The 25217-nt window shown below is 35.5% G+C and overlaps 1 protein-coding gene across 1 annotated transcript in view; it reads left to right on the forward strand.

Annotated features, from left to right (window-relative positions):
- The window catches only part of LOC148942759 (cuticlin-1-like), a 166740-nt gene extending 142134 nt beyond the window's left edge, over positions 1 to 24606 (forward strand). Inside the window, exons 6-9 of the mRNA XM_089102592.1 lie at positions 1523 to 1753; positions 10886 to 11045; positions 20773 to 20988; positions 22255 to 24606. Of these exons, the coding sequence (XP_088958718.1) occupies positions 1523 to 1753; positions 10886 to 11045; positions 20773 to 20988; positions 22255 to 22464 (817 nt within the window). The 3' untranslated portion in view covers positions 22465 to 24606. The remainder of the gene's footprint in view (positions 1 to 1522; positions 1754 to 10885; positions 11046 to 20772; positions 20989 to 22254) is intronic.
- Positions 24607 to 25217: the final 611 nt, after the last annotated feature.

Here is a 25217-nt window from a genome sequence, read left to right on the forward strand (position 1 = left end):
TAAAGCTTGAAAATTGAGTATTCAAAATAACTACAAATTTTTTGCTTACCTTTATTCAAAAAATAGCGTCGGGTCTAATTAAGAGTTTCCGGTAGATGGAACATATCGTCCCTGTTAATGTTGTGCCAGATTCAGTGCTTGAAACTCTTGGCTCCGGGCTTAAGAGCCCTAACTAACTATACGAGAAAGCAAAAAAAAAAATTGGGAGCGCCATCTAACGACTTTCATTTCGTTAATGGCAATATTGATATTGCCTCAGGTTTAACTCTAGACAAAATCAGGGCCACTATTGGGTTATTTTGGATTCCCTGGCATCGTTAGCAACCGCCACGGTTTCACCCCACAACTTGAGGCTGTATGGTAAGTCATGAAAAGATAGTTAAATTCACCTAAGAAAGAAAGATTTCACAGTCAACGCAGTAGCATTGACTAAGTAAAGAACGATCTGTTTCCCATGTATTGTTATTCATCAACAGCTCTTCAGATATTGTAAGTATCTTCTCTACCTTCCCCTGTTGATCAAGAAAACATCGACAAGAAATACAGGTTTTTTTTGTATCACTGTGAAAATGGACTCATCAGAGGTGTGTCATTTTATTAATTCTTATGCTGTAGTTTTGTTGAATTATGTGTAAATTCTTTTTCTACTTCCTATGTTATAGTTTTGTTTGTGTTTTGCCTTTTCTTTTTTTCTTTATTTACTTCTCTATTACAGTATTTTGATGTTTTATAAAGGGGATAGAAATAAATTGTTATTATTATTATTAATGTTGTGTTGTTCACTAGACTGTAAGTTCAGCAATTGGTATCACCCTTCAAGGCAACCCTGCAGTGCTAACAATGACAGTTCTAGCAACTCTTACCCCTTGGCAAAATCCTGATCAGCGCCCTCTTGTAATCCAAAAATTTCCTGCCCAATTTTAACAAATTTTCATTAATTATAAAATTTTGTCAACAATTCCCTCTACTTTATTTTAATAAAAATAAATTACAAAACGATTATAACCGTTAAATTATTTATTGAAAATTCTGCGCCCCTAAAATTTCTGCAATCGGGACAAGTGGCCCCTCTGTCCCCCCTCAAAACCGCCTTTGAGTGCTATTTACTGTCCAACCGTGTTTGAATGCTGTTCTAACGATGCGGGAACGATCGTGTATGATTAATTTATAGTACGCTCTGTTTCCCTTTTTTGTTGTTGATACACTGTCAGTTATTTCAGAGTAGGGTGAAAAGCACACACACACACAAATTAAGCAAATTATAAGAAGATCGTAAAGAATCCCCAATTCCCCGTTGACGGATATTCTTCCTTCATGCGAATATTTCTCTTGAAATATTGGCAAATATTCTGTTTTGCGATCTTCAACGATATGGAATCAGTACTTATTGTTCAGTATGATGACTTGTGGAAATATTATCGAATTCAACATTTTTAATTCCATTTACTCCGCCCAATAAACTTCTAATCAAATTATTTCATTTAAGCAATTTCACGTGTGCAATAAAGTAATTTTGTTTTAGTGTTATTGGCACCCCAGCACCCGATTCGGTAACAGCTATACCCCCATCTACCATGAGAATTTTTCTTGGTAATCCAGATGAAGACTTCGTAGCAGAAAAGGTCAAGATAGGTGATCCATTGACCCTAGTGGTAGCTTTAGAAGAACAAGATGTTTATGGAATGAAAATCACAGACTGTTCTGTCAAAGATGGTATTGGATGGGGTGAACAAATGCTATACAACAGCCAAGGGTAAGTTTCATTGAGGTATCAACTTTCTACAGTTTGAATTTTGTCCCAATTCTATAAGAACGACTCCCGAAACTCAAGGGTCGTTTAATTAGAATAATAAGAAGCTTTTTCAAAAGTACTAAAAACTTGAGCGTGAAGAGCGAGTATTGAGGAGAGGGCAACGTCCCTCATATACGTAATAGTTTCTGACCTAAGCCTACAGTTTTTATATACACAAGCTAAACCTTGATTTAGTTTATAAATTAGCTAAGGGATGACTCAATGGAAAAACTAGTTAAGTTTTGATTAGGTACCAAAGCAAGCTAAGCCGTGGCTCAGTGTAAAATCCTGCTCAAACCTGATTCAGTGCAAGAACTAGCGAAGTGATGACTTGATGCAAAAATAATCGAAGTTTTGACTCGCCGTAAAAACGAGCTAAGCCCTGACTCAGTCTTGATTCATTGCAAAAACGGGCTAAGTTGACGCTTCGCATAAAACAAAATGATAGTACAATCTAAATCTGAAGTGAGCGGCGGAATTTTGTTGACACTTTACGAAAACGAGTTTTGTCCTGATTCAGTACAAGAAAGAGGAAGTCATCTCTTTGTTCAGAAAAGAGCTTAGTTTCGATTTGATATAAAAAGAACAAAATTCTGACCCAGTGTGAATTTGAGCTAAGCCTTGATTTGGTAAAAAATGAGCTAAGCAATGACTTGGTGCAAAAATTTGTCGGTCACCTCCCTGGTAAAATACCACAGAAGTTAATAATCTTAGATAATCGGTCGTTTAAAGTTTAACTTGCCTGTCCATTCTAATTTTTGTTCATTTTGAGTTTCAATTTTCCTTTGTAGTAACTTCTATCCGTTTTAAGTTCGACTTACTGTAGGACTTTATTTCCGCTCATTCTAGATTTTGATGTCACTCTTTACTTTTCTTTGTCAGCTTCTTTTGGAAAATGCTTTTCTTTAATCAACACTATTTAGAGCCTACCAATGCTATGGCTTTGACTGTGACTTCTGAAGTTATCTCCAAGTTTAAATCAAAATCTATCTTATAGCGCTAATTCAGAGTTGGTGCGATTCAAAGCTTATCCCAAGAAACAAAACATATAAGAAATGCTGTCTCATGATACTTAATAAAAATCCTTCCAGGAAGCATGCTGCCTAATGGCACTTCCTGCACCAATTTATATATTTAAAAAAATAAAATGTCTCTTACCTACAGATATATGATAATAATTAGCAAGTAAAAAAAAAATTATGGAAGCGTTGCATGATGATGTCACAGTTGAACCCTAAAGGTTATTATCTCACTTTGAATAACTGTGTAACATAATTTAATGAAAGAAATTACTTTCACACGAACATTAGGGAAAGAAAAATCAGAAAAAAGCACTGATTTGTATAGTTCAACATAACGGAATGGGAGGTGGTGGTAACTATGAGAAAGAGCAAAATCTACTATAAAAATATAATTTGTAATATCAGTATAACGACCAACATGAGAAGCAAAGAACTTGCCCAAGGGGGTAGTAAATTGCATACACTGCTACAATGAAAAGATAGCAGCCAAACGGGTCACATTTCCATCATATCTTACAAATAAATGATCACATCAGTATTTGAGAGCTCAACCCAAAAAATAACATTCCACAAAAAAAAAAACAGATATAAAAATCGTGCTCGTAAAAAAAATTAGGCCTACTTTAATTACTTTCTTAAAGGAGTAAATATCACCAATATTTTTTATGTTCTTATCGAAATGGTTCCAACTTCAGTTGGAAGAACTGTCGACAGTGTTTAAGCGACCAACCGGATTTTAAACTCTATAGAGGACTGATTGTCATAACCGTGATTAGGCCTAATCTAGATTAGGGCTACTTTAATTAATTTCTTAAAGGAGTAAATATCACCAATATTTTTTATGTTCTTATCGAAATGGTTCCAACTTCAGTTGGAAGTACCGGCGACAGTGTTTAAGTGACCAACGGGATTTTAAACTCTATAGAGGACTGAGTGTCATAACCGTAAAAACAGGATCTCAAGCATACTCAGCTATTTAAACGTGCTATGTGTATACTTTGTTGCAGGCTAGATATGAACAAAAGCCTAAAAAGCGCCCGGAAACAGGCAGTATTCTTAAACGCTCTTATGTGTTTGTTACTGAATCCCAGGCTCTAAGACAATCTAACAACCAATACCATTGCTTTACAAGACACGCACCAGACTAACAAAGGAAGGAAAATTCCCAAGATACATGCTTTTATACTAAACTACACATGGATGGATAAAGAAAAAATGAAGAAGGCATCTGATTTAAAAAGGAAAAGACGTTTTTTTTTTTTTTCTCATTATTCCGCGATTACGGGCTGCAAACATACTCCATATGAATCCTGAATGACGTCATTTCATCAATATAAACTCGCCGGTACTTATAGGAAGAAACAAGTTCAAAAGTACCAGATCGTGTTATAACTTCATGAACCCAGGGATTTTTTGAATCCTGGATTCAATGATTTAAATTCCTGTATGTAGGAGACAATGAAAAAGTTGCAAAATTCAATTTACTAAATAAATCTTGAGTCTTTTCACCCTTAATCAAGAATGTAAATTGTCAACTGTGTGCTTCATCGATGTCTGAAAGTACCCCACCAGTACCTTCTTGTAAGTACCCCACGTATTTATGAGAAAATCGATTTCAGAATCTTTAAAATCGCTAAGGCACTGTCGGACGCACTATTTTTCATGCTGCTTGTGGTAACCTCTAGTTCATCCGAGGTGACCTTCCTTAAATTATGTAATACATCTCTAGGTGCCGGTGGTGTGGATGCAAAAGATGGGTTTTCTTGACTTGGAAAATCGTATTGCACTAAGCTATTTCAATTTTTCATTTCGAATAGTAAATACTGTTTGAAACTTAAAGTTGTCAGATGACTTATAATTGAGAAAATTATATTCGAATAAATTCAATTTCGGTTAAGACACTTTAAACTTTACTTTGGCTCAATTTGTGATTCTATGAGTAAATTAACAATTTATGATTTATGAGTAATTTATTATCTCTTGAGCGATAACTGATGATCTTAAGCGGTAAATATAAGCACCTTTAATAATATATAATCAATTCTGAACAGGAGGCATACTCCTTCTTTCACCTTATTAATTAAAAAAAAAATTTTCTGATCGAAGTGAAGAGTGAAGGTGTGACACTTAAAACGAACAAAAATTGTTGCCTCGTAGTTTATGCAACATATATATGCAGAACTGGCCCCAGTAAACGGACTCGCTTTATTTTCCTATATTTGTAGAACAGTGAAAAAATAGCGCTTTACTGGAAATACAAAACCAACGCAACAAAACATGATCAGAACCAGAAAAGTCCTCGAGTAGCCTGCAGAAAATAAAACACTAATTTATAAAGCTCTCACCAGGTTTTCACCGGTCATAAAATAAGTAAATTTTAGCATATAATTTTAGTTCTCTGAAAACTCAAGCAAGTTCAGTTTCAAGCAAGCACATAGATCTGATCGATATTTTTGGAATGAGCCGTTAAACATCTCTACGATGGTTCATTAGCCTACTAGTCTTGCTAATCAGCAGACGATTCATGAATAAAACAAGGAACTCACTACATCAGATCATTTTTCACTTTTTCCACATGGGGGGTGGGTTCTGAACGCAGAGTGAAGGGTTTTGACCATGCTGATTCTAATGGTGCACTTGGCTCATTTTAATCTGCCGCCATTTTTGAGGGGTTTCAGGCCCATTTTCTAAATCCCCATAAAGTTGTCTTTGCAATAAAGTCTTACTATTAAGATTAACTGAAATAATAGTTGCCATTCCTGAATCACCTTCAAATTGCAATCTTTCTCACTAACCTAGTGCAAATGCTGTGTTGTTTATTAGGCTATAATTTTCTCGAGGGGCACCAATTCTCAAGTTCATTCTGAAGCGCTGTTAGCGGTCACAGTTTTGGCTAAGAAAACTAATAAAAGGTCCACTATGAGGCCACTCAAGCAATAAGTTTCATGTCGGAGATAGGTACGGAGAAGGAAGTTTCTCCGGAGGAGAGACCCCAAACCATCTCACAACACCCGAATCCAACCTTTTAGCCGCAGTCCATCCTCGTCAGGACATTCATCAGGTATAATTGTGCATCAGCTATCATGAAGAAGGGGTGGTTGGGTTATTTTGAAGGTGTTTTTCAATGCCCAAAGAGTCTGACTCTCCATGAGCCTTGAGATAAATATAGAAAGGAGTTTGTGTGTGGGGAGGGGGTAGGAATCAATCTCTCATCTCACTTAATTTAGACTAAGCCTGAATAATGGTGCTTCGGGGTGACAGCTCGTTTCTTATTGCAGAAAAATGTTTCTAACATTTATTTTAAATCTTCATTAGCTAAATTAATTCTGTGATGTTTCATAGAATTACATAAAGTGTTGTATAAGTGCGCATCAGCTATTATGAAGGAAGGACAGCGGGACACTGTGTAGGTAGGAGGAGGGTGCTAGATGTCTTACATAGTAAATTTTAATGCCCAAATTTCCTAAAGTCTTATTGAGCTTTCAGATAAATATAGAATGAGTCTTGGGGAAGGGGGTAGAAATTAATGTCTAGTCCCTCTTGATTCTCGGGAATATTTTGGGTTTTTGGTCTACGCCTTTATTGTTGGTGTATCGGTATCGGCCAGGTATCGGCCGAGCAACGATTTGCTATTCTACGCCTTCTATTACCGGAGGGAGTCCAACACCAAACATCATGAGGGAGCCTACCATTGTTCATACGGACCATATGGCGCCGCCATCTATACTTCGAATTTTTTCAATTATCAATGGTTGCTTTGTTTTTCATATATGAAGGTGTTCGAAATCCTATCAGACCAGTGGATACCCATATTGCGTCAGGGGCAACTATTTTTGAGACCTTGTATTTGTTTTTCAAGCATTATTGACAGTGGCCATGTCGTTGAGGCAATCTTTTCTATGTAGCATAAAAGATTACATTCAAATGCCTACCGACACATTGATGGAAAAGAGGGGATGAGGCATCAAAATCCTTACTAGAAAATTTTCTTGGGCTGAAAAGTGCTACCAGGACCTTTATTTCAGCGTCTTTAACAGTAATATTTCCCATTTTATATTTCAGTATAATGCCAGCGTCTTATTTTTTACCTGTACGCGCCACTCCCTGCTGGCATCCTACGGGGAGCATCCCTATAAAAATGTTTTTTTTTTTCGAATAACGTACCTTCAAACCCGTTGAAAAGATGAGCCTATAAGCAACATTTGGTATTCTAACCCCCAATTTAAAAGCAATATTTGATATTCTAACGCCACTCTCATATTAAATACTCGAGGGGGGCATTTTTTTCAGGGATGAAAATCATTCTTGAAGCATTGTTTTACGAATATTAATCCTGAATGTAAAAAATGGGATTTAAAAGAGGGAGTAGTAGCCCTTCTTCACATCTAAGAGAGCTACTACTTTCCGCAGAAGGTAGTGTCATCTGGAGGGAAACTATACAATGAAATTTAGCATGTATGAAAGACCTAAAGGTGGTATTGGCAAAATGTGAAAATCATTTATTTTCTTATGAAGCGATTAGCACTATTGGCAAAATGTGAAGTTTCTGTTTTTTTCTTCTTATGCACTATGAAACCGAAAGCTACCCTTATCAAACAGTTCGTGGTAACGAACTGTAAGTAAGGAGCGACCCGGCTCAATGGTAACCGAAACTCTAAAAAACGGGATTTTGATACCAATAGATACACCAAAAGAATCAGATTTTAATTCTGATTTCAAATATATAAGTTTCATTAAGTTTAATCTTACCCATCAAAAGTTACGTGCCTGAGAAAATTTGGCTGATTTTTGAAAAAAGGGGGAAAGACCCCCTAAAAGTTATAGAACCTTAATGTAAATCACACCCTCATATTCAGCGTATCAGAGAACCCTACTGTAGAGGTTTCAAGGTCCTATCTACAAAAATGTGGAATTTTACATTTTTTGCCAGAAGAAAGATCACGGATGCGTGTTTATTTGTTTGTTTGTTTGTTTTTTTTTTTGTGTTTTTACCCATGGGTGATAGTATAGACCCATTGGTACTATAATATAGTGGGAGGGCCCATTGGAAAAGAAACCAAAAGTTCTAGTACCATTTATAAGTGACCAAAAATATTCGAGGGCAGCTAGGACCTCTTAAACGCTCATTGTTACCCCATAGTGCTCCGATCAAAATTTTGAGATGACCATTTTGTTTAGCATAGTCGAAAATATGATAAACATGTCTTTTAGGATGACTTGATCCCCCAAAGTCCCCAGGGGGAGGGCTGAAAGTTATGAACTTTACTCAATGTTAACATATAGTATTGGTTATTGGGAAGTATACAGACTTTTTCAGAGGAGATTTTTTCTGGTAGGTGGGGGAAGGAGAGGGGCGGGGGCTATATGGAAGGATCTTTCCATGAAGGAAGTCTTCAGGGGGGAAGGGACATGGCTCGGAAGGGGGCGCCAGATTTCCCAGCATTATTAAAGAAAAAGATCAGGAATTAAATAAAAAAGAACAAGTTTTTCAACTGATCAACTGATTGTGATTAAGAGGTCATTTTTAAAGAACTGGAAGAAAAATTCGAACTATAGTTTAAAGAGCAGGGTATTGACTAGGGGGCGAACCCCCTAATATACGTGTTAAAAATTTATGAATATAGAAGTTCGTTACGTAAGTTAATTCTAAGTTACGTATATTTATTACTAATAAAAACGTTCGTAAATAAAATTAAACAAGTTTCGAAAAAGCCATTTAACCAAATATAATATGCAAATTTTGTTTTAATTATTCATGTACGGTGAGCCAAAATCAAAACCTGCATTAATTCAAAAACGTTCAAAAATTAAATAAAAAAAACAAGTTTTTTTAACTGAAAGTAAGGAACGACGTTAAAACTTAAAACGAACAGAAATTATTCCGTATATGAAGGGGCTGTCCCCTCCTCAACGCCTCGCTCTTTACGCTAAAGTTTGACTTTCTCACAACTCTATTTTTTTAAACAATAAAAAAACTTTAGCGTAAAGAGCAAGGCGTTGAGGAGGGGGACAGCCCCCTTCATATACGGAATAATTTCTGTTCGTTTTAAGTTTTAACGTCGTTCCTTACTTTCAGTTAAAAAAACTTGTTTTTTTTATTTAATATTAAGAGGCGATAGTCTAATTTGGATAGTTTCACTTTATTTCGAAAAGCAAATCCACTAAATGAGATATTTTTTCTTGGAGCATTACTGTGCGAAAGTTAAATTTTGGGGTAAAGATTCCAGTTTGTGGGGTGATAGCCCTCCTCGCGTGTAGGGTAACTCCGGGTATGCTATGAAAAATTAACAGAAATTAAAAAATAAAACAGGTTGTCTCAAATGAAAGTACAGAGCCACACATTTAAAGTAAAACACCTACTCTTCAACCCCTTGTTCTTTGCGTTAAAGTTTCATAGTGCTTTAAAAAAACTTTTCATTCTTATTCAACGGTCCTTGTGTTTGCGTAGTTGTTCATGAAGAATTGGACAAATATCCTACCTTTAGCGAAAAGAATGGGGAATTGAGGAGGGAGCAGGCCTCATCATGTACGAAATAATTTCTGTTCCTTTGAAGTTTTAATGTCGCTCTTTCCTTTCATTTGAAAAAAACCTGTGTTTAATTCAATCATCAGTGTAGATCAAGTATAAACAATACTTATTTTGGTAGATGGCGTAATCCTAGATAAAGTAATGGTCCACCTTCAGCTCTGTTAGGTACGAATGTTAAAAGTGACAAAATTCGTCAGTCAGTATCATCAGGTTTCAGTGAATAGTAAGGTACACGACGTTTGATGTCTGATAGAAACGTTTGATAGACGACGTTTGATAGAAAGGTAGCCTACGCTCTTCATTTCACAACGATTTATCATAAATTTCTGGCTTGCATGGACTGGACGTCAGACCAGCCAAAAATATATGGAATTAGTTCGGGGTTCTGATATTTTCATTTTTGTGTGATATTTGCCATCCATAAAGATTTAAAAGGTATGAAAGAAAACCAAAAGTTGACCTTCAGGTGGTAGAGACGGCTTTGGGACCGGAGTGATGTTTTTTGCAATCAGCAGACTATCAATGTGGTGTACTGCCGTGAGATTTCATGATAGGCTAGACGAGAATATCGTCACAAAATATTCTACTGGTCAATATGAGAAGTCATTCTTCTCCATTAGAATACAAGGCCTTACACCGGAACAGTCACACACGAGAAATTGAAGCAAAACCGCTGAACACTCTTCTGATAGTCTGGACCTATTCCCTTTTAAATCCCATCTCTTTAAACTGCTAAAAAAAGATGTAAAAACCCAACAATTCGGAATGGATGACGAAGTGGAGGAATGTGTGATTAATTACCTACTGACAAAACCCAGTTCTTTTATGATGATGAGCTAAAAAATCAGGTTTTGTTTTTACGAAAAAAAATATGTATATTAAAATGTTTGGTTTGTCAATATGAGAAGTCATTTCTCTCAATTTGAATGCAAGGCCTCGTACTGGAATAATCACTCGCGAAACATTGAAGTACAAGTGCTGAACGCTCTTCTGACATCCTGGATTAATCCCCTTCTAATTTTGATCTCTTTGAACCACTATAAGAAGCACTAGAAGGCTAAAATTTTGAGCGGAACGGTGGAGAGGAGTGATTTACGTCCCATTATCAGTTGATGGAACGCATTTCTTTTGCAAAAATAAGGTTAAAAAGATAGGAATCTGACAGAAAAAAAAGATCTAAAGCCGTAGACTATGCAAGTAATGATTCTCAAATGCTTATTTTTTTTGCAAAAAAAGGAAGGAATTCAACAGTGTTATTTATTTTTCATCCGTCCTTAGTTAATTCATACGGTATACTTGTTATTTTGCTTGTGTGTCGTTACTGATACCAATGTCACTTGTTGTATCGTGACCAGACAATCTGAATGACAGTGGTTGTGAGGCTTTTACTTTCGAATTTTTGCAATATAGTTAAGTGGCATAGTTTCTTCCTATTCTTCCATAGTATTATCCCTTAAAGCTGGGCTCGGAAAAACTAATGTTTTAAGATTTCCAGAAATGGTAAAATTATCAAATCTAGCTTATTTTACAACTATTTTTCAGGTGTCCTGTTGACCCAGAAATAATGGGCCCATTGACTTACAGTCGTTCTAAGACCATTGCAAAGGTCAATTTCCAGGCCCATAAATTTCCTTACACACCATCTGTATACTACCAGTGTCAAGTTAGCATTTGCAAGCGGAAAAATGGTTGCGAGGATGTGGTGAGTCTTTTATATACATATAGACACAAGCGCGCTCCAAGGGTTTGTCACTGCCTCACTTCGATCGCTAGGAAAGGTAGCTTGGGGGTTATCGCAAATGTAACCTCACTTCGCTCAACCGCTAGTCAAGCCCTCAGCCCGGGCAAGATCATTATTATAATGTTACATTTGTAATTTTTTTTATTATTAATAGTCTGTAGCTTCTTGTTTTATATAATCTTTTCTCAGGATTCCAAGATTATTCTACATAAAATTTAACGCTTATAACTTGATTAGTTTAGCTGTTTTTTCAGTGTACACATATAGCATTCCTTTTGTAATGTACACATGAACGAACGAACAGACATTTGATTGTGTGTATAGTAACCAAAGTGATAGCATATATAATAACTTACCTTATATATATATATATATATATATATATATATATATATATATATATATATATATATATATATATATATATATATATATATATATATATATATATATATATATATATATATATATATATATATATATATATATATATATATAAAGGTTTATATATCTAAATACACCTACTGTTGCCCAAAGGGGGTTGAAGATGGAAGATACGCAATTTTGACAAAAAAAATTTGAGACAAAGTGTAGGCTCTGCTGACCAAAGAGAATCGGACATGGAACGTCTGCATTTTGGCCCAAAGGGGACAAGGACGGAGCGTACTCCCTGTTGAATAAAATGGATTCGAAATGGAATGCACGCATTGCTGAAATAGAAGGTCAGAGACAGAGCGCTCGTACTGTTGACCAAAGGGGGTTAAAGTCGGAGAGTACTCACTGCTTACAGATGCGAGTTGAAGAGGGACCATACTCGCTATATACAAAACGTTTTAGAAGAGGAAACAGATGTACTTTTATCCAAAGGGATCGGACTTGACCAAAGGTGCCGACCACAAGGGGTCAGTGATAGAGCTTACGCATTACTCACAAGTATGAGTGGGACCTAGATCTTGCCCCTAGCTCATCAAAGGGACTAGGAGATATTGCATGCACACTGGCAGTCAAAGGCTGTCAGAGATAAAATGTATGCAATGTCTCCTAAAGAGTTCGGAGACAGGTATACACCCAGAGTGATCGCATTTGGGACTAGGTTGAAAAATGTTTCTTTTTGTGAATATGGAGATTAGAAATTCGGAGGTGACACGGACCTTCCATTGGAGGGTCTTTTGGAGCCATGTCGGAGCCTTTTAATGTCGAAGCAACATGTCTAATTTTGCATTAAGAAAACATCTATGGAGTCTGCACGTATCAGCTTCCTTTCGGGGGCAAATCTTCTTTTTAATCTTTTGGCCGTTAAAATTAAAATGACACCTCAAAATTTTGCGAAACTGAAATTTTTAAGGGGAAAACCGTCGCTTCCTCGTGGAAGTTAGTTTAACAATTGAACTACTTCATTGAGGCTCTTTGACTTGGAATTTTGGTTGGGTAGACCCACTTGCCGGTTATTCAGATGATTTACATTTTATTTTTGCATATGCCACTTCACAGAATGTTTCAGCATGAACTCCGAAATATACTATTGGAGCAGATCAACTTTTAGCGTATCATATTTTGTGTAATTTTAGAATCGCCGACATGTAAATACCACAAGCAAAGGCATTTTTTTCAAAATTGACGTTATTCATTTGGAAATTACTATTGGAAATGTTTTTTTTTTCGGCTCGAGAGTTGTACTTTGGGACAAACGTGGATTCTTCTAGTGTCAGGTAACAGCTAAAAGTAACCTTGATCCTAGTGTATCAAATTACATTCCCTAAGAAATCCTATATCCTAAAGTCGGGACAAACCCGGATCCAAAGGTCTTAAGATCCTGCTAAAACTCTCACTTTCGTATTAGTTGAAAGAATGGTCGCTATTAGAATTCAAATCCATGAAATTTGTGTGAAGAAGCATTACCCACAGAAGGGGAAAAAAACAGACGCCAAATTCTGCAAGATTTCGCTGTTATGGCAGAGCCAGGCTGAATTTTGGAAGGAAACTTTTATAATAAAAGAATGGAATAAAAAAAAGCACCATCTAACAAGAATAGTAATTTTTTTCTTTATCTTCATGGTCTTAAACAGTGCTGGTTAGCACCTCCTATAAATTTTACTCTGCCAACGCTTCTCGTTTCTTGCATTTTTCACACTTATGTCGCTGATATTAAAGCGAAAACGTGTATTTGAAATTTTCGTATTTTTTCAGAGAAGCAAACAAAAAGACTGGGGAATACCATGAGAAAATAATAATCAGGAATAATTACAGTATGTCACAGGCACTACTCTCTGGGGTGGTTATTTCACAAGAAGGAAGTTCATGTTTTAAGTCAGACGGAAAATTGGTGTTTTACTTTCCGATATTTTGTTAGTTAGTGCTTGTTAAATTTTAGAAAATTGATCGATGAATTTTTAATGACTATGGTCGTGTTCAAACCTTCTTACTTTCCTTACTACAGTAAACTTTGTAGTAGTGAAAAAATAAAGCTAAAAGCTTCTGAGGATGACTTCTAGCATTTAGTGCCAAAATTTGCAACTATCCTTCAAACAAGAAAAACTAATGGCATGTGTTTTTCTTAGAAAGAGTAATAAATTGTAAAACTACAACTAAGATACTTTTTCAAACAAAGTTTTTGATTAAAATTTGGACAAATAGCTACAGTACTATAGAAGGGAAGCCATGTCAACATCCCCTTCATCTGGAAGAAAAACAATATTTTCCCCCTCCATTGGTCATCAATACCAGAAAGGGACCAATTCTTAGGATTGGTCCCAACTCGGATGGAAGCAATGTTTCTAGGGTGTAAATTTTGAGCCTTTTTTGGTTCTAAGATCTTTACTTTACCATATACATAATCAGTGAAAACAAATCTGTAATGGATCCACCTTACTGCTTCCTTGTAAAGTTGCAGGGTGAGTTATAAATTTTTAAAGTTCTGTATCTGATGTATCTGAGTTACAAGATATGAGTTCTAGACTCAGCAAAAACTTCGAGATAGACTTGATTAAATCAGAGGCATATTCATAGGTAGTACTTTGACATTAATCTTCAGAATGACAAAAGACTTCAGATATTGTATGCTTGTAATTTTAGATATTTTTTTTTTTGGTTTCCTCCTTCAGTCAATGAAATAAAAGTAATTTATTTTGAAAAAGCATATTATAAAACGTCATTATACCCAAAATGTGGCTCAGAAACTCAAGTCCCACCTTTGTATACCTATCGTTTAGGTAGTCAAGGACGAGAGGTTGTTTGCTGAAGACAGGTTTTCTAAAGCATGCACTGTAAAATAAAGCTATACGGAATCCACCGCTCAAGTACTCTTCAGTACACTATTTGACAGTGAACTAGCTTAGGGCTCAGTTAGGCTTGCTCGACTATCTGAATGAAAGCCTGATTCATGTTTTATATATAGGTCTGTCTAACTCAATGAGAAAATAGGATAATTATTGTTGTATCTTAGCATAAGCTTACCACCATTTCTGTTCTAATTATCTATTATTTGAAATAGGCAAATCCTATAGATCATGTTTTGTTACTTCAATTTCGGCGGTCTTTAGAAGATTGAAGCTCACAAGATGTCACGAGAAGAAGTACAGACTGGGCACAAAGAAATTGAACTGACATTGATTTTGCGTTATAATAACTGATTTTCAGTTATTTTTCCCTAAATCCCTTACCAGAGCCCCTTATATTTTCACAAATCACAACGGTTTTTTAACAAATCACAATTTATTTCTTAATATGTTGCTATGGATTTTTCTTTTTTTTTTGTCCACATATCCATTTTAGAAACTGCACGCGTTGTCTAAGAAATTGAAGGAGTTGAAAATGGAGAAAAAGAATAAAAAAAGGAAAATTCCTTGCCTTAAAAAAGTCCCCCGGAGGTGCTTATATACCAACTAAAGTATATCATAGTCGGGTGTAACTGAAGATTAGATCAGCTTTCTTCAAGTATCTGAAGTTTCTCCTCCGACTCCCTCTTTACACCAGAATACATACCTGGAGAAATAGTATAAAGTATAATATAGTTCAAATCAGGTGCCCGAACTCGGATATCCTGTTCGCGTAAAAGCTCCAACCCCAAGTGGTCTTCCTGAATGTGTATCTACATACTTGATCTACAATGCCGTTTGCTGAATGTTCAGTTTCTTGTGTTTTGTATATACAGTAATATGAAGTTTTCTTGTTAGTTTTTTTTTCTTTTTTCTCGTGGTACATTTACTCCGCCCATTCTTCTTTTGTTGTAAGGTGGGCTACAAATAAAATTGATTCATTAATTCATTCATAATATCAATATTTGTACCAAATAATACTAATATATCAAAGGCCTTTCTAAAATTTTGAAAAACTGTAAGTACCGACGTCTGCAGGGGTGGTGATAATGGAGCAGATTGTTTGAATTCTATACACATCATCTAGATTCCTCCCCTCCTCCTTGCAATTTTGCAAAATTACACACGAATTTATGAAAATCCAAGAGATTACGTGCTCTGTGCTTGTTTTTGTACTTAACAAAGTTGTATTATTAATGATTTTTTTTTCTATTTTGATTTTTTTTTCAAAAACCTCCCATTGGAAGAAAAACGCCAAATTATCCCTTAAAAATATCCTTTGTTTACGGATAATGTTCTTGTGGGCTACTAAGTATACCTTATTTATTGTGCTTATATTTAGACTTCTACAAAACTGAGTTCTGTATTTTCAAAATAATAAGTCGCCTTAATCTTTGAATTATTCTTATAATCTGGAATCTAAACATTTACGGACTGTGAATGAGATTGAAAAGGTGTTTCAGCAAACAATTTGGGATTAATTTCAATCGCTTATAATTGAAAATGAAATTTTGCAACAGAGAAAAACTAATAAAAAACCGTGCGTAGCAAATTGAATAAAAAAAATTAGGCCAATCCTTATTCGAGTATTTCTAAATTCATTTAATTACTTATAAGCTATTTGGAAATAATAAGATAAATGAGGATTAAACTGGATAAAACAAGATTATAAATGTGCCTTGAATAAAACTTCGTGGTTATACACCCTCGAAGCCTATAATCCCATTTGTATTTTCAAAATAGTTTCTTGTGAACATTGGAATTTTCTATGCTAAGATTCCAAGTTTGATGACTATGGTAACACCTCTTTTTGGAGCCCATAATATAAAGATGGGGAGGGGTTAGAACAAATTTGATGGCCGTCTCATGGATTTTAAAGAGAACATCTGGAGGTTGCTACGCCCTGATATTAACTGACATGTCCAGAAAGAGCTAGTAGTTTTAGTTTCCAAAATAAACACGACATTTTCTTGCAAAACTTCGATTTCTATCTTGACCCCTCCCCTCAAACGGAAAAATATTTAGCAGATTCCTCCTTCTTCAGTAGATAAGGTCATATGGTTGCCCTTGGTTTGGCTAAATAGTTTTGATTGCTGTTTTTTGGTTTCAATGGTTATATACTACACGTTACTTCGGGAATAGGCGTGGATAGAATCCCGGAAGAGAGACCCCAAGAGTGCTAAGCAATGACTCCTAAATGCAGCTACAATGGTCGTCGCTTTGCTACAGTGATTAATTCGAAAAAAAAAGTTTAAAAAAAGAAGTTTTTCATGAAAAATAAAGACTTACATTAAAATCAAAGTCATAATACACTTACATTAAAATCAATATAATACGAGTAATTCCAACAAGACAGACGGATATTACTATCAAAGAACAAAGGAGATCCGAAACGAACATAAATTAAAATGAATAATCATATCAAATTTAAAACGAACAGAAATTGCCACAAACTGGAGTAGGTCTAACTCTCCCTAATTCTTCTAAAGGCCAGAGCGTCATTTATGCTTTACAAAAATGATTCTCAATTTGGAACGTATTTCGAGCAGTGGCAAACGAAAAAAAATACATTTCAAGGCTATTCAACGTTTACAAATACGAATGGTGTTACCTGTCCCCTTCCTCCCTCTGAAAGACTATAAACCTCTGGAAAGGAGTTTGCGTTTCATTTTTGAAGAGTGTGGTTTTTGATTGTCAAAACATCCACAGCGACAACAAGGGCAAGAAAGAAAATCACCACTTTAGCAAAGAATGCTGAAGAGAACTAATGAAAGTAAACCGATTTTCTAATATATAGTGATAGTAATTCCTCAAAGTGTCAGGAATTTTTCATTTAATATCATAAAAAGAAAATATCTAAAATATATTTTGTGTTCATTAAAGCGCGGATGGCGCTCTTGCCGTTAGAAGACTTATGGAATGTTTGCCCTTCTTTTATTTATGGTAATTTCTATCCATTTTAAGGTTGACTTGATTACTCATTCTGTTCCTTTTGGGTCTCATTTATTCATTGATAGTAATTTTCTATTCGTTTTGATTTTGAATTATTATATCACTTTGTTTTAGCTCGTCTTTGGTTTTAACGTAGCTCTATACTTTTATTTTGAAGATGTTTTTGTGACAGTAATTTTGCTGACGACATACTCCTCTTGTCTCACCTAAGAGAGGAACTACTGCTGAAAGTCACTGAGCTCTCAAACAGTGGAACCACTCGGGGTGTCAATTAGTACAATCAGGACACATCATGTGAAACAATGGTAGAGCTTTTGATAAACTTGAAACGTGTAAAAAATACAGCCTACTGTATGTCACTAAAGCTTCGGATCTGGTTTAGTAATACTTTCTCAGTATCAATATACGGATGTGAATCTTGGCTGCTAACTAAACAGCTCGAAAAACGAACTCAAAGGTTTGAGAATAAAAAAAAATAGAACATTCAGTTAAAATTTGTGAACGATAATTTTGTGCAAAACATTTTGACAATGATTTTACTATAGAATTAGGCGGATTGGGTGCATAATATTTTTAGGCAATCCCATTCCCCAAAACAAGAATTTGAAAACCCTTATCCCTCTCTTCTCTCTTCTTCTCTTATAGTGCCTGAAAATTTTAACTCCATCCCCAGCTCTGTCTCTAAGATATTGCAGATATAGAATTTTGATACCTGGATGCACATACTATCTTTAGTTTTTGTTCTACCTTCCCCCATTTCTCTTTTTATTTTCCATTTGCCCATTTGCCATTTTGTCTTTTTATTTAGTCCTACAATTTCCCCCAAGTCATAATTCAACGTCCACGTCCGCTTCACGCCACGTCCACGTCCGCTTGTCTTGCTTCTTAACTGTACATAAATTCCAAATTCCATAGGAGCTTATAGTATAAACCGTTACTTTTGCCTAGATTGGAGACAAAAATTGTTTAAATGCTTCCCTCTCCTCCAACACTGAATTTGAATTCCCCCCCCCCCATTCACCGTTATTTCGTTTCTTTGATAGTACCTGAAATTTTGATATTATCCACCAAGCTGTGCCCCCCTTCCTCTTCACTATAAAACCTATAGTTAAACAATAGGTAATTTGCATACTTTACGGCGCTTGCCCCAGAGGCAAGAAAGGCTCAAGAACTTTACTTTCCAGTTGAAAGAGACCGCTCCGAAGTTTCTACGACTGCCCCTTGATGCTCACATATGTGTCTAACTAAACCTTTTCATATGTGTCTAACTAGACCTTTTCATAGAACCATAAGATAGTCTTAAATAATAATCAAAGTTTCAGGTATAATCTCCTTATCTTTTATAAGTAAGCATAAAAACGCTAAAAATACGGTTTAATCTGGAAAGAAATCCCAGTTCGTATGCAATCGCAAATTACGGCCGTTTTTAGCTTGAGAATTGCTATATCTATCCAGCCCTTTGGCATCAAGGCAGTTCTTCGTCACTCATTGAATTTGGTGCTGGGATTGTCACAATTTACTGCCATACATCTCGTTCTAGAGCCCAGTAATTTTGTTCAAGAGATGTACTTTTTTTTCAGGGGGTGATTATCATTTTCCAAGCATTTTTGTAAAAGATATAAGTTTTATTGTAAATAAGGGTGAGGCCGAGAAAGGTGACAGTATCCCTCATTTTTAGCTATACATTATACTTAAGTAAAATCATAAGTTGCGCAAGAAAGACAAATTTTTCAAATGAAACTAAGGAGTAACGTTAAAACTAAAAATTACAATAAATCACCCAACATTTATGGGGACTAGCGCCCCTTAAGCCCAACACTCTTTGCGCTAAAGTTTTAATGTGCTATAGTTATCAATCATGCTTTCAATTAAGCATTAGTTAACTTTAGTGTAAAGAGTGGAGTTCGAGGATCAGCAGCCCACTTCATAATATGATAATTTTCCTCCGTCTTTAAAGGATGTTGAATATGTTTTTGCTATCTCTTAGATGACATTGACAGTGCTGCGTTTGTGAAATATCAGTAGTGACGCATCTGCGAGGCAGCAGTACACGTAAGCTTGAATTTTAGTCAGTGGTAGTTTATTATTATGTGAATAAGTCTTTTTTTTATTGGTTTTGATAGGTTTAGTTTTGTGTCAAATATGGTGTGTTGTGGGAAATTTTATTGCGCTGTTTTATTCCAAAAGAAATCTGCAGTTGACGCACATAGAATTCTTGTTGAGATTAACGATGAGGCTTTTAATGCAGAGAGAGGCTTTAAAGCTTCAAAACTAATTGATCTCAAGGTGTTCTGGCACACCAGAAAACTTTAAAAACAAAGAATTGCTTTATCAAGACCCACAGCAAATGCTAGCAGAAGCAGAGGTAAACATTACAAGTAGACGAGTCAGGAGTTTCTAAGGTTCTCAAGCGTTAGGAGTGATCCAGAAGCATGGAAATTGGCTTCTTGCATCTATTTTGTATTTTTGTTATAAAAAAAAAACTTCCTGAGCTTGTTCATTGTCCTTTGGAGTTTGACAAAACTTGTGTTTCCCGCTTTAATTTTGATATAACAGGGATAAAACTGAGCCATCCAAGATGGAAACACATTATTTTCGCTTGTAATTTTGAGCTACCTGCATAATTGTTTCCGCCCAACCCCTTGAATTCGATTGATCAATTCTGAGTAGCTTCTGGGTGTTTTTATTTGGAGTGATTTGTACAAATTTCACAGTATGTACTATCATTATCCGCATAACTTAGTTAACTTGGCACTACAATGAAACGAATAAAGACAAATTTAGATGCAAAATTTTAGATTATTCTCTTTTTGAACTTCTATAGTGTGTCTTATGAACTACTAAACATTCACATAAGAGCAAAGAGCAACGTTGAGATTTAAAACGAACAAAATTCTTCTCAAATGTCAAAGTTCCTCAGCTCTTCATGTTCTTTACGGTAAAACTTCCCTTGTTCTTTCAAGAAAAGTATACATATTTTCACTCGTGTAGCATGAATTGAGAGGGAGTAGTCAATTAGGACTAGTCCCAGTTAAAGATAGGAACGGGGCCACAATTACTGACAAGGAAAAGGAAAAGTTATGCCAACCTTGCCTTTCACAGAGACCATCTGTCTTGGCTTTACTTTATTTAGCCATAGCTCTCAAATCCTTCGTCTCTTCTACCAAGTTGATAATTATGAAAGACATTATACACATGGATCACCCTTCCAAATTGACTTTTGTCAAGAAGAGAAAAAATTTGGTATTTTCGTATTTCAACTGATAAACTTGAAGTCGAGCTGCGACTCGTTGAAAATTTTATTCCCTAGTGGCACATCAAGCTCTGATTCTTATTTGGGTTCACTTACCCTCGTAAATTTTGTAAAAAAATAAATTTGCATGAATTAATAGAATTAAATATAAAGGCTTCAATTTTTTTAGCCACCAATATGTGACGTTGCTGGGAATAATCTCCGCCGGAAGCGCCGAATTCAAAGAAATACACAAGAAGATTTTATTGTTCCTCAATATTATGTTGGTGATTCGAAATTTGCTCAGAATGCAACAATAGAGGTGTTTGGTGGCTTTTATGTAACAGATACAACAGATAGTCGAAGTTCCAATCCTTTAGGAACGGAAGAAAGGGATTCTCCAGAAGTAAGTACCGTGAGGCCTATTTAGTTGTTAGTTTTGCCTTCGTTAATCCCAGTGTCCCAGATTTATTGTGTCTCTTCCAAGATCATAGTTGACGCATTACTGTTGTTTTAGTGAAGTGCGACGCGTCTCCCATGCACATTTTTAATCAATGGTCTCACTATACACAATGGATGGTTCTAAAAGTATGGGAGACGGTTGATTCAACCGCCTTTCAGTGCCCTTTTTGCACCTGGATGCTTTCACAGCTCCAAGAGTGATAGGATCAAATTTCAAGACAGTAATCAAAACTTCCGGAAGATACAAAAAATACCTCAAGGGTTGACATTTTTTTTTTATTATTATTATTTATTTATTTTTTTTTTTACTGGTCAGAGGCGTATGAATGAAAGTTAAAACTGCACTCAGGCCATGGTAGGGTGAAGTGGTGGCCTCCTGGGTCAACAGACGCTTTAAGTTGTCTTCGAACAGGGAGATAACGTGGAAATTCCTTCTAAGATCCCCAAGGAGTTTTTAGACCCTCCGAAAGAGCCCCCGGAGAACATAATTTTTGACGCTACGACACAGCGAACTTTTTTGACATTTTAGTTACCGTGTTACAGACCATCGTTGCTGTACTACACAAATAAAGTTTTTTTTACAACTTGGTTTAAGGGCTAAGTGTATCTATTTTGCTCTTCTTTTCTGAAATTCTTCGTAAATTCTAAGTGTACTTATTGCTGTCTTTTATTATTTCTGTTGTTGAATGTCAAACTAAATTCTTTTTTAATTTTACAAGCTTTAGAACCTCAACAATTACTCACTCGAATGAACAGTGGCCAAATTTAGGTTCCTTAAATAATTAGCCACGCCCACTTACAAAATTAGGACTTTTTGACCGGTTAAGATTTTTTTTTTTTTTGTGTGATAACACTGGTGAAGTCTTAGCCTTACGAATTCTCAAGAAAATTGTCTCAGAGTTCAAATAAATCCATCATTAGAGTTAAAGATAAATCCATCATTACAGTTAAAGTAAGAAAAGGGGCAATTAAAAACTATAAATTTATTAAACCTAATAAAATATCAATGATGAAAATCTCTACTAAAATTCGAACGTTCAAAGACAAAATCTTTAGTTCACAAGTGACTTTTTTTCAATCTCTCTCTCTTTCTTTTTTCCCTGCTCCTTCTCTCTCTTTTTCTGTTTCTTCCCCTTTTTTTCTTGGGAAACATTTTAAAGTAATGTCACTTTCTATGTCAAACCTCATGTCCTTATTTATTTCATTTCAGATCGTTCGTGATCCCGACACATTGTGCATATCTCCTCGCCACTTTGCAATCGGGATAGCTATTGCTGGTCTAATACTAATTTTTGCAGTAGTCGCCGTTATACTAATTTTGGTGTCTAGAAGAAGGAGACGGAAGGCAATTAGCACAACTGGAAGTTCCATATATTCTGGCCAGTACTCAAACACGGCTTATAGTAGCCATTCGAGTTAGTTTTTTTTAGGATTTGCGGCCAATTACTTATGTTGTGTATAGTTTTAAGTGCCATATGTGATATAATGTGTTTTTTGTGGCTCATTTGTCTGCGCTTGCCCTGTGAATTTAAGTTGTCGTTTCTAGCTGTGCTTGTACAATATTGTCATGTTCTTTGTGGTAGGTAGGGAAATAACTATCGTAAATAGCACCTAGACAACGCGGCTAACTTGGCAAGTCTTGAGTGTAGCATACACCCAGTTACCGGAAAGGTAGTTGTTCAAGGCGGTCCTTCTGACAGAGTTACGAAACACACTACCTTTAAGAAGGGAGGGTGGGGGGGATCAGATCCACGGAAGGCTAATCAAAAAGCCTTCTAGCTAAATTTGCACCAAGGTTAAGTTTTTTTCGGAGGAGAGGGCTCTAGCAAAGTTTTGTAGATGATCCATGCTTTCAGATGCATGAAAATCAGTCATTTTTTATGTTTTTGAATTTTACAAGGGTATACTCCCTCATCATTATCCTTGGTGCAGTTTACTTCCATGCTGTTTGAACTTCATACAAATCTTTCAAGCGACAAAAAAAGTATTCGTCAAAATTCTAGCCTACAAATCTGGCGAAGCGAAACATATTAAAAATGGGGCATAAAAAAAATGCCATGAATGTACCCTGATGGCTATTTTCAAAGATGGCTACATCACCTTTAAAACTGAGTCACACTCAAGACTTACAAAACTAATCTAGCGAAGTATAATTGGGCCCAAAGAATGTACTAATAATTAAAAATTGTTGGGGTTGCGGTGATGGATTTTAATTGTACTAATAATAAAAGGGGCTCAGCCCTATAAATGCCCTTGTTTTGGCAGCTATCCGTCCATACATTGACATTCCAAGTTGGTAGTTTAATAGAAAATCACTAGATAATGCTAGATTTACTTATTTGTTAGTTTTAATGAGTGCTTTCTCTTAAGATAGTTCTTCCAAACCTTAGCTGTATACTTGTATGTATTTGGTTTGCCAAATACAGATTTCGTGAGCCCAATCCAATCTATTGCGCGTCGAATTTACTGTTTTACCAAGTAAGTGAACATTGAGGAGTAAAACCCTTGAGGAGCATTCATAGCCCAGTTTCTTAGCGGGAGATTCAGGAGAATACTATTGATCAAGTTCTAAAACCTCAAAATTAGTGTTTAACTCAGGCCAAAATGCAGTGAGCCTTCAATATCCATATACTTCGCCCATTTTTTTTACGTTTTAGCTCTCTAGATCCTTCTCACAAAGAGATTTAATTTAGAGCAAAATTAAATTGATAATATAGCACAATTGACACTAGAATAAATTTGACCTACTTTAGCGATAATCATAGACTGATTTCGGATTTTGGAGTATGCTTATCAGACTGATAAATATTGAATAGGTGGTTCTTAAATACGGTATCACCTCTTTAAATTCAATGCCTATCAATACTTTGTCTGGGCTAGGTTTAGTTCCAGCCATAACTATTTCCAAAAGCCATTCCGATTTTGAATCAGAGTTATTTACTAAAAATATCATTGAGCGCTTCTTTCTTTGTCTTATTCATGATTACCAAGGCTGCTACATGCCACACGGCTGTCAAAGTATGAAAAACCCTTCTGACCCAGAAATTGAGATTAGAGCAAAATCAAATTGATAATATAGCACAACTGACACCAGTGTAAATTTGACTTACTTTAGAACTAATCAAAGACTGAATTTGGACTTTGGAGTATGCTTATCAGACTCCAAAGACTTCAGACTTGAATAGGGTATCACCCTTTTAAATTCAATGCCTATCAATACTTTATCTGGGGTAGGCTTAGTTCCAGCCATAGATATTTTCAAAAGTAATTCAGATTTGGAATCAAAGTTATTCACTAGAAATATCGTTGAATACTTCTTTCTCTCAGGATTACCAAAGCTGCTAAATGCCACACGATACCGTGAATTTTCACTCATATTTTGGCTTTCAAATCTAGAATGCGCCTATTTTCTTTTACTTCAGACTTTAAACTTCGTTAAAAATTGATGAAAAAAAAAATCTGATCAAAAAACTACTTTCTTTTTGGGTCAAAAGTCTTGCCACAAATCTCTGAAATTATGCTAAAATCGTAATCTTCAAATCTTCAAAAAAAAAAATAATAATTAATGGTCAACTTCAGCTTTACAACTTGGACTACACGTCAATAATCCTTGAAGGAAACTGGAAAACTAAGAATACAGGTAGCACGTAAAGTAGATCAAACGGAGTGTATAGGATACCGGAATACATTGTTCTGTCGCACATTGAATAAAGTTTGAAGTAAGATTAAAACTATAAAATATTAGTAAGTCTGTAAGTAGCAGAGCATAATGATATAGGCTGCAATTAATACTTTCGACCACAGAGCCTACTATAATGAATTTTAATGATCTTTTGTCCTCCTCTTCTCTATGCTCTGCTTTTTCACTGACCCACTGAAAATGGAGACGTGCTAAATGAGAATATAAAATTGAGTTGCACAAAAGTTTAGTCGGTAAGTTGCGGAACATTTTGTGTCTTTAATTTTGTCAATCTCAGGATATATTTATGGTTCATAATGTTAATATGGTTTATATGGTTCATAATTTCCCGTTTTTTCTACCATCTTACTAAACTATAAAGGCGAATAGTAGAAAGTCTGGGATTCTCTTTCAAAGCACAATAAAAGGTAAAGGAAGCTCTTATCTCGCTTAGAATTAAATTTAAAATCCAGAATTATGTATCTTATTGAAAT

Source organism: Artemia sp. Qi Xiang Cuo, chromosome 16 (genome assembly GCF_049724085.1).
Source record: "Artemia sp. Qi Xiang Cuo chromosome 16, ASM4972408v1, whole genome shotgun sequence".
NCBI lineage: Eukaryota > Metazoa > Arthropoda > Branchiopoda > Anostraca > Artemiidae > Artemia > Artemia sp. Qi Xiang Cuo.